The sequence below is a fragment of the Perca flavescens genome, chromosome 8 (assembly GCF_004354835.1).
Source record: "Perca flavescens isolate YP-PL-M2 chromosome 8, PFLA_1.0, whole genome shotgun sequence".
Lineage (NCBI taxonomy): Eukaryota > Metazoa > Chordata > Actinopteri > Perciformes > Percidae > Perca > Perca flavescens.
Window position 1 is genome coordinate 13,710,136 of NC_041338.1, and position 11,169 is coordinate 13,721,304.

Here is an 11,169-nt window from a genome sequence, read left to right on the forward strand (position 1 = left end):
AACAGTCCAGCTCGGGCAGCAGTCAAGCACGCAACCGTCTCTGCACATCAGCGTCCTGAGAGAGAGGAGAGAGAGCGGGGGGGAAAGAAAGAGACAGATAGAGAGGAGAGAGAGCGGGGGGGAAAGAAAGAGACAGATAGAGAGGAGAGAGAGCGGGGGGGAGAGAAAGAGACAGATAGAGAGGAGAGAGAGCGGGGGGAGAGAAAGAGACAGATAGAGAGGAGAGAGAGCGGGGGGGAAAAAAGAGACAGATAGAGAGGAGAGAGAGGGGGGGAAAGAGAGAGAGAGAGAGAGAGAGAGCGGGGGGAGACAGAGAGAGAGAGAGAGAGAGAGAAACTAACAGATCCTGGGAGTGAAATAGAGTGAGTTGGAGGGTTGATAGTGACTAAGATGCCCTTTCTGGGGAAGTAACATACCAACTAGCCTTCCCGTCATCCAGCCAACCCCTACCGTGGTGTGCCAGCCTAAAGCATTCGGCCGAGCCCGAGGCCGGGGCCCAGCTCCAGCAAAGCGAGGCAGAGTTGATCTTAGCTTTAACTGGAAGCAGAGGCGCATAAACCAACGATGAGAGAAACGTTAATCTCTGTGCAATTTATTGCAACCCGATAGGAGTTCCCTGCAATAACTACTCATGGACACTTTTCATTTCAACGTTTGAGGTGAAATATGAACTGGTGTTTTTAATATCTACTCCCGCTTGTTAGTAAATGGAGGTGGACAGTCTGTTATTTGAGTGAACACCCATCTTGACGGTCTTCAATATTTCTGAGACACCAAGGGGCCATCCACACGGAAACGCTTTTTGGTGCAAAGGCACATGTTTTGCATCGTTTTGGCCCATCGTCCACACGAATCCTGTCAACACACTGCCTGAAGACGCACTTTTTTTTTTTTAAACCTGGTCCCAAATTGTTTTGGTACGTGCGGCCATGGCTAAAGTTATTGCAGGTCTATAAAATTGGATTGCATTGCATTTAACAGGGGTTCATATTCTTCTGATCATTGAGTGATACAACACTTTTTTCTTTGGTTCTAGTGAAGAGAAGACAGGAAAGCTCAAGCCCCCACAGAAAGTTGAGGACAATTTGATCAACAGCTCAACTCCAGTATTAACACTTGAAACTGTTTATGAATAAGTTATGCACTGGACGGCACCTGTCAAAGCAAAACAAACAAAACAACAAAAAAAAAGTGCTTTGAACCATGGGTGTTATTTTTCTCAGGGTTGGAGAGCCGATGCGTGTCGAGATACTGGGCTAACTGCCACTTACAACACACATTTGTAAAACTACATTTGTCACTAAAGGTTTGGCTGGCTTACGTGGTCTTAAAAAGGTCTTGGCCTGGGCTGCCTTGTGTGTGTGTAGTCGTAAAGCAAATTTAGCACCAGATACAATAAATTGATCTTTAATAGAGCAGGATTCTTACTGACACACAGAGAGAGAGAGCCAACAGAAGTTGTCTTTACTGTGACAGTAACAAGCTAGTTAAGAGCCCTTTCCCTGGCAGACAGCGAGACTTTCTGCTTAGCGGACTACTACGCTGCCCTCAGGTCAGCCAGCCCTAGTAACACAACAGTGGACCAGAAAACCACTGCCAATGATAGTAAAGCTAGAAATAAAGACGGGAACACAGCGACAGCATTGGTTAGTTTCTATTCTCGAGCAGGTGACTGCTTTGAGAGGATGTGTGCTCATCCGTCACGGCTTATTATACATACAGCCCATCAGCACCGCATCTGCGGAAACAGCCACCTGGGCTGAGACTGTGTGCAATGGTGTGTGCAGATGTGTGTGTGTGTGTGTGTGTGTGTGTGTGCGTGGTGGAGATGGAAATAAGGCGGCGGGGTTGCACAAGGACAGGGTTGCCGTGTGCAAAGTACTCACCGGGAACATCTACATACAAGCATGCAGAATACAGAATGAAACTATCACCGGCCAAAATGCTATCACAGCATTTCTCATGCGTTGGGTTCAGGACCGCACGTACATGTCTCATGTAGAGATTGGTCGATATCCAAATAGAGATTTTTGAGACAAACTGACACTGCTATGAATCTGCCACTGCACGTCCTGTCATATATATGGGGTAGCAAAGTGTTTTATCAGTGTATCCCCACTGCAATTTCGCATTTCAACATGGAAACGCAGGAGGCTGTTGCATAACTGAATCATACTACAGGTGTATGTTATGGCCATCAGAGATTTTAAAAAGGTCCCATGACATGTTGCTCTTTGGATGCTTTTATATAGACCTTAGTGGTCCCCTAATACTGTATCTGAAGTCTCTTTCCTGAAATTCAGCTTTGGTGCAGAATTACAGCCATTAGAGCCAGTCCCACAATGAGCTTTGCTTAGGATGTGCCATTTCTGTTTCTGTAGCTGTTGAGGAGGAGAGAGGGGGGGGCAAGGTGGAGGGTGGGGGTGTAGCCTTGACCAACTGCCACTTTGCTTGTTTGAAAGCCATGATGTCTCTCTCTCATGGGTGGGCCAAATTCTCTGGGCGGGCAAAGCAGAGAAAGGGGAGGTAACCTTGCTCCTTATGACCTCATAAAGGAGAAGATTCCAGATCGGCCCATCTGAGCTTTCATTTTCTCAAAGGCAGAGCAGGATACCCAGGGCTCGGTTTACACCTATCACCATTTCTAGCCACTGGGGGACCATAGGCAGGCTGGGGAACGCATATTAATGTTAAAAAACCTCATAAAGTGACATTTTCATGCCATGGGACCTTTAAATGTTTCATCTTTGTACCTTGACAATTAGCTTTTTTCCCTACTGGTGTTTTGGGGTGTTGAGTGCCACTAAATACTACATTACCCTTGAGACTTCTCGGCTGTTGTTAGGAAGACGCCAGATGAACATCAGAGTTCATATGCCTACTCAGAACGCTTTTTAGCTGCAATCAGGAACACAACCCTGCATAATTGTTCAATAGATAGCAAATTAATCCTAAATCCCAAACAAATGATATGCAGTCGTATCGAATGCCTTTGATGTTTTTTTTTGTTCTCCAAGGGATCAACCTTTTACTAATTTGATTGAAAGTTTCATGCAAATCTTTTTGTTACAAATGCTCTAGTGGCCAATCAGGGATGGGGGGGGGAATGAATGAAACTAGTTACTGCAACAACCCTGGGTGCCAGATGTGAACCCACCCACTTCACTACTCTATTAATATGACCACACACACTGTACCAGGAAATGGTCTCTGACTATTTAGAGGGTTTGGTTTGAAACCGAGGAATCGTCTTTATAATCCATGTGGTGTTCCCTTCATGCTTTTAAACTTAAAATACATAATCTTGCCATACTCACATTTGACATGACAACTGTCTGAGTTTTGAAATTACGAGCAAGTTCATGGGACACAAAGTAGTTACCACTACCACAAACAATGAGAGAACAATCACACCAGTAAATAGCTACTGTGGGACATCGCAACGCACTTCTTTTTTGGGTGTGAGCCACAGACAGACGTGGCCCACTGTAGAGGAAGTTCAGCCTATGAGCGAATTCCCCTTCTCTATCTGCCATCAGACCAATCGCCTGACGTTGTCTTAACTTCCGTTAACCATCGTTGTCAACTGCAGCAGTGCCTGGTTCAGAGGCATTTAGGCATTTTCCAGAACAGGCCTCATAGTTCTCCAAACAAAATGCCATCTGATCAAAACTTGTATTTGGTGTTTTTTAGTGCCAATACAATAACCTATATTTCCTCACAGGCAAGTATGCTATTCCAATGCCTTAATTTGGTTGAAAAATTAACACTTTCCCTTGACATAAACTTCTCAAACCTATCAGTGTTTAAATGTTATCGGTCAAGAACGTTAGCAAAAATGCCAAAGCAGTCTAGTGCATCCCCATTTAGTATCCAGCCCTAGTCATACTTAGTTCTTTTGTGTTGCAGAAAACAACATGTCTTCTGAAATCCCAGAACCTGACAAAAACAATAAACATGTCTAAAATTTGCTGCCCACAAAATGAGAAGATACACCAAGCAAGTCCTTTACTACTGGAATCTTCCGTACTATTACCTGCATTACTCCGATGATGCAGGATAATGATACGCTGCCTATATTACATTAAGTCGCAGGTGATGCAGTGCGAGCTAAGTGTACATTAAAATCTGACTCTTGCTCAGGTCTGGCAGCCTAAAGTGGCGCTCCACTTAGCTGCTGTAGTTCCCCATTCTCTTGCTCTTCGCTCAGCATTACCAATCCAACACTCAAAAGCGAGGGGATTAAACATCTGTCAAAGGCTGCCCATTTCACCCAGCGGGAAAAGACACGTTTAAGCGTCTCGCATCTCTCCAGCGATTTAACGTCCTGTCTGACTCTGAATCTGGACCGATGAGGTCATGCAGCTCTGAAATAATGCTCTCTCGCCAAAATAAATACAGTACACTGAATGTAGTTTGTACACACAAGTTGGCTTACATGGGGGGGATACACACCAATACTAAGGATGTGTTATTTGTAGCCTGCAGAAAAAGAAGAAAAAACTCTTGCGAATGTGTCACCCTCTGTAAGCCCTCATATCATTGTCTTATATCTCCTTTCCTCAATCTTTCCACCATTAGTAGGCCGTCATCTGCTACAGATCTCCATTTGATTCCCTGTGGAGCTTCATCCTTCCTACCAACTACTCCACCCCCCCACACCTGCTAATTTCCTCTATGTTTTTCCTAATCAACCATTCCATCAAAAGCATTCATATCCCCTTCCACCATCCCTTTAGATCGCCCCGTCTTTCCACCAGTCTCTCCTCTTTCATTCTCTCGGTTCACCCGCGCATACAATTTCTCCCCAAATCAGCTGCTTTCAGCACTCCCGTCTCTCTTTCTTCGATCATCCTTGAGCTCTTTCTCTCTCCTCTCCTCCTCCCATTGGCCCTGGCTGTGACGTCCTTCACCCTGGGTCTGAATTCAGAGTGATTACACGCTCGGTTAACTCATTCGAGGACTCCACCATGTCGGTGACGCATGCTGGACGCATGTCCGCTCGCTTCCGATGCATTCAGCTTGCATACACACCTTACCTGCGTATATAAACAGTAGACAATGTGAGGCTTTGGCATGGAGGTAAACACAAATTCTCAGCATGCAGAAACGCCAGTGAGCACAGGCAGGCAGTGGCCTTCTCTTTTACTCCAATGTGGTTCTTTGCTTTCTTCACCTCCTCTAACACCAAGACGTAACTGGGTGTTGCTTTTGAATCGCTGACAAATCAATAAGCAAAACTAGTTCAGGTCTGACAGCACCAACTGTTGGGCGAAGAATTATCCTTATTTCATGCGAGTGACTAAAAGGAAGAGGAGGTTAAGACCTTTAAACAACATTTGAGAGAACTGATGCAACTTGAGACAAGTCAATGCAAGACCAAGTTACCAAAACCAGGAAAATCAGTGTCAGGAGGAGGAGGAAACTTGAGGAAAAAAATAAAAAGGAATGCTTTCAGAGAGTGAACAACACCTCTACCAAAACGGCACAAATCCTTTGGTTGCAACTGCTAAATGGTGTTCGCATTATGTGTTCAATTATGTCAGTCTGTGTGAAATAATCCATGCAGAGAAATACCAAAAACACACATGATAAACTTTTTTTTTTTAAAGGGCATCCAAATGTACGGTCTACCGAGATTGGAAGAAATGTGTGGGCTAAAGAAATGGTGGAAAATTTGTGTAGGGCAAATATGAGTGAGACCAAGATAGATAGATACGTGTGAACCAAGCAGTGCCAGGAAAGTTCTTTTTGCTCATACGCCTCACAGTTCAGGAGTTATGAAGGAGAATGTCAACAGCTTTTAAAAAAGGGGCAATAATGCAGTGTCTTCTGCACCCAAAACTCATTGTTGCCCATTACCTAACTACCTTTCATATTACACTGAAGTCTTTAAAGCATCTTCACAGATATCCAACCAACCGACAGACACTAGTTGGACCAGAGGTAATAGTTAGTCAACGCTGGTACTCTGGTTGGGGGTATAGAGGGACTGCATTGTTATCTTTTAGCCAAAATGTTACCATGTTAAGAAACACCCCTGATAACATGCCTCCACCCTTCCTCAGCCCTGATCTGCATACAAAGTGCTGCAGCAAGCCAGCCAACCTATTAACCAGTCAGCAAAAACAAACATCTTACAAGGACACACCTTACTGTGCAAGTCCAAACCTTTTCTGCTATGCCAAAGAACCTGATGTTCCCCATATTAAGTCTTACCCATGTGCACAGAAATGTGTTATTATAGAAAAGAAACACATCTTGGACTGTGATTTCACAGTCCCCTCCTTTACTTACAGGCAAATATGACCCACGTTCTGACCAGACAATCTAGTACTTTTACGTTTGCATAGCAAATACATGAGCAAATACAAGATAACACATCCAAGTTCTTCGATAGCAAACTGGGATGGGCACACTCATGTCATGGGTTAATCCTGATGATCATGGCCTTGATGTTTGGCTGTGTAACACGTGTCAGACTGAGACAGGTGCATCTCATCCAGTAATACTACTGACCACCAGCTCTCACCCAAGCCCATGACTCCAGCAAGCCAAAAAAGAAAGTGACAAATCAGCATCATCGACTTCTGTTAGGTGTTTCCTGCATCATCAAGTCAAAAAAATACACAAAACGTATTACAGCTTCTGTACTGTGCATCTCACCTTGGCACACATTGTGTTTGAGTTAAATTATTCACTGCAATTAACCAACGTCTGCGTAATGTTTATTTCTCACTCGCCAAGGTACCTATCTCTCAACTATGAGAGCTCTACTATCCTCTATCAATGAGCTCGTTGTCACTGGAGCCTCTGTTGTGTCCCAAAGGTTGCACAAACGTTAGTAACGTTAATGCTAAAAGGTCCTGTGAAAGCGGCCAGCGCACCTTGCACAGGAAATAAATTAAAACCGGGCATAGCCGCGTTAGCAAGACTGACAGACTGCTAACGTTAGCTCATTTGCTGCGTTAATCATTCCTATAAATAGGCTCCCTGTACAGCAAACTGGCGTCTACAGAGATATTCTCACAACCTAATCTGGGCGCTGCCACCGTTGGCAAGATAGCTGCAGGCCATAGAGATGCCCAAAAATACCGCCTGGCCCTGGGTCACAGTATGCTGGTTCACCGTTGCAGGATGAGACCGTTGCCAGCTTTGCTATCAAGCTAGCATCGCAGAGCTAAGCTAAGCTAGGCAAAAATGCTACCCGCTTGTGGCTGTAGTAATGTGGTAAAGTGGAAACGTATCAGTATTCAACACGACAGTGCACCTGTCTACTGCTGACTATGCTGGTATCGGCTGCTGTGAGGTGAATTTGCAGCCAGCATCACAAAGACTGCGCAGTTGACCTGACAGAGGAGAGTAAAGCTGGCTAGGCACGTTAGCTGTCTGTAAGTTACTCACCCCATTAACCAGTCCATGGTGCTGTTTGTAGCTAGCTTAGCTAACGTTAGCCGGCAGGGGATGAATCCACCAGGAGCTGGAGGCGACCCCCTAGTTTATCCAGCCACCACCCTCGCTGCCCTCGCTGCCCTGGCTGCCTGGTCCCCGAGTCCCGTCGCTCTATCCCCCCGGGGCCCGTGTCTCTCCCAGCTGCTGGATCCCTGGCCGGTCAAATACAAACGCCGCTTCAACTTTGAGCGATCGTCCTTGTTTTGATCCTCAGCTGGCTCGGATCATGAAGTGGCAGTAACACCGTCAGATCAGTATGTTAGCTGGCAGCGGGAGTGCAGCATTGAGTGACTTTGAGCACGAAGGCGAGCGGAGGAGAGAGCGGGCAGCGGTGTGGTCCGCCCGGAGTCGCGGTGTCCAGTGTGCGGTGGCGCCGAGTGAGGCTCGTCTGTTGGGATGCCGCTGGTCAACTCGGTAACCTCTGTCATGAAGCCTTGTATGGCTACCGTGCTAGCTGACAGCCTGAACCTCCACTGGAGCTGCTGCTTTCTGAGCGAAGTCTAAAATCGGAGTCCGGAAGTAAACACAGACCCGACCCACTCTGTCTCTCCTGTGCGTAAAATGCGTGTCACGCAGGGCTGTTTGATGGATGCAATGTGAGCAAGTAGAACAAGGTAACGTCCGTTTGTTTTGATTGTCCACGCAATTGCAGACATCGACTACTTAAGAGTCTAACACTTTAATGGGAAGATGGTCACATCTGCTGTTTAATTCTTATAACACATGCCGCCTTATTCTAGGGAGGTGGTTCCCACCTCTGGGTCGGAAACCCCCAAGGGACCCAATAAATTAGGTGTCACCAGACGATTGCAGGGCTAAAGAAAGACGTATGTCAGCCGACAGGACTTGCAGACAATTTTAGATTTAAATTGGACAAACAAATCTGAGAAGAAAAAAGCACTGCATGTGGTACATATGGCCACACGAAATCCATGCGATGGTCGGGAACCACTGTTTTATGGACACCTGCTGTTATCACCATTGGTTTAAAACTTACTATCTAAGAGGACAAGCTCTTCCAGTATAATGAATTGTCTTCGGACATTAGTGCTGTAAATCTATTTGACCAAGCTTGACCAACCAGGCAATGCAGGCAACTGCTCTGGGGCCACAGACCCCCGGGGGGTGGGGCCACAAATGTCAATGGGTTTTGGTAATTTGATCAACTGCAAATGTGTTAGCGAATTTGTACCACAAAAGTGCAATATCAACAAAGGCAGGTCCTGCAGTATGAACTCCAATAATGAGCTAAAATATTTTGATTTGTATTGTGCTCACGTTATGCATTTATGCACATCCCTAAATAAAGTAATCAGCCCACTCATTACCACAAACTATACGACATACTGAAAGCATGGGGTCGGATTGAGGTCTAAGTGTCTGTGGGCAATATAATGAAGATGTCAGTTACAGTCTGCTATGTGCCACTGTTCTTAATGAGATTCTGAGACAACAAAATACAATGCACAAAGTTTAGTAGGTCGGGAGTCAGCAATTTTTTGCACCAGGTCCCATCAGTTAATCTGTTCATGTCTTTGCCTTTAGTGAGCCTCCTGTGGTTTTCATCATTGTAACATAATGGAATAAAACCCAGAGAAATGTCATTGGAGGCCATACATTTCACTAAGAAGGCCTTCATGTGCACTGACCCCTCAAACCTGTGCAGGCAGGGCAGTTACAGTTATGACCGATGTATCACCAACTAAATGATGATATACTATCAGCTACACTGCTCTGCTTGTTCTTAGACACTGACTGTCCAGAGGCAGAAGAGACCCTCACCCAGTGTTTAGTTAACTGCCTGCCTTGCCATTCAACACTGTTAGGTTGGGCGAGAAGACATTTGATCAGCTATATTTCAGTAATCCAAAGAGCTGACACTTGTCCTGGCTCACTGGTCTCGCTGTTTTTATGCCACCAATTATCAGCCACTCGGAATTGTTATAAAACAGGTAATAAATTGATCAAGAGAAATTAGATTTTCAATAATTTGATTATCATTGCTATTTGAACATGTTGAAGTATTGCACTGACGGTTGAATGAAACAAGACATTTGAAGTAGCAATGAGTACTGAGGAATAGTGATGGGCTTCTTTCACAATTTCCTCACAATTTATTTACTAAGTGATCATATGGAAACATAATTGACGGATGGATCGATAATGAAAGTAATTGTTAGTTACAGAGAATCATGAAATAGCATATACAGTATATATATACATATACATACATACACACACACACACACACACACACACACACACATGGTATATGTAATTTCTTTCTTTCTCGGGTGTTCTATTTTGGTACAGAAATATCTAGTCACATATTTCATCATGTACCCATGCGTTAACCTTAACTGACCATTATTCTAGCTTTTAATAGATCTTTCCCTTTTTCAATTCCATCTTCTCTTTCACCCATTTCGCCCCTCAGTCAGACGGATGCAGTTTACAAAAATGTAATCAATATGTACTTAGCCCTGCAAAAATGACTGGTCTCCTCTCTTCCTGTCTGTCTGTCTCTCTCTCTCTAAAAGACCATTAGAGCGAGACGTGGACGTCATTTTCTGTCTCACCCTCTCCTCCCTAGTTACTCCTCCTTCCCTTCCTCTTCCATTCCTCTACGCAGCATCCTCCGGCTTCTATAAATAACAGTACCCTACAGGTGACAGAGAGGGCATTCAGAACAGGAGCCCTGTTAACAGGAGGCAGAGCCACATGATTGGCTCGTTGACACTCCAGCGCCCTTCTGCCTTCCAATCAGTTCGCTGAGAGGCGGAGTTACAGCGATGATTGACAGGACGCCCGTGGAACGTTCAAACCTGGTGTAAATGCTGTTAACAGCCACACGGGGGCGGTGCGGGATGTTTGTTGACAGCATGGCCTGTGCAGACATTACACTGCATTTACTTAGTATCAGTTTTAGTTCTAATCCAGTTATGTTGTAAAATGTAAATACTGAAGGGTTCAGCTGGTCCAGGATCTGTGGTAGAAGTTGTCTTCCCCTCAGGGACAAAATGGAGAGAGTCCCTTGAGATGCAAGGTATAACACGAGACCTAACTTCACATCAGCTCTTGTAATAGACTAATAGCAGTCTCTAAGACAGTAATTGATGGGTTGGTTCATCCAAATTATACACAAAATATATGTACAGTACAGGCCCTCAAAAGTTTAAAGAGAGGCTTAAAATGATCAAACAATTTATTAAAATATATTTGCACTCATCTGTATGTTTATAGCTTCAAAACGTCTATGTTTGGTCATAAATAGACTGCTTTTGACAGGATCATATTTCTTTTTTAGCTCAAGTAAAATCTAGCAATGCAGCGATACGTGTTTCAGAAATGCCTGTCCCCGTTATAGTACAGTGGAGGTCAATGCAATTTAATTTGGTGCTCGAAGCATCTTAAAATGATTTAAGCTACTATTATTACTTTATAATCTTTGTCATCCACAGAGCTAATTGTGAACGGTTTCCATCAGAGCGACTTTCTACATAAGAGACAATAACCTACAAAAATCTATATTAAAACTATTTAGAAATGATTCTGGGACTACTGGAATGGAAGCAGAAATCTCAGTCACTGATATTGTAAAACCTGAGCTTTCTGTGCCTTGCTCAGGAGCAGGTGGTAGGACCTGACCTATATACAGTTGCAAATTAGAAGTTATAAGTCTCTCTTGTAGCATTTTTGCACAGAAGACATTTTAAT

The 11,169-nt window shown here is 44.4% G+C and overlaps 1 protein-coding gene across 1 annotated transcript in view; it reads right to left on the bottom strand.

Annotated features, from left to right (window-relative positions):
• Nucleotides 1-8,136, bottom strand: part of mob2a (MOB kinase activator 2a) — a 71,153-nt gene extending 63,017 nt beyond the window's left edge. Inside the window, exon 1 of the mRNA XM_028586224.1 lies at nucleotides 7,405-8,136. Within this exon, the coding sequence (XP_028442025.1) occupies nucleotides 7,405-7,421 (17 nt within the window). The 5' untranslated portion in view covers nucleotides 7,422-8,136. The remainder of the gene's footprint in view (nucleotides 1-7,404) is intronic.
• Between the last annotated feature and the right edge of the window lie 3,033 nt (nucleotides 8,137-11,169).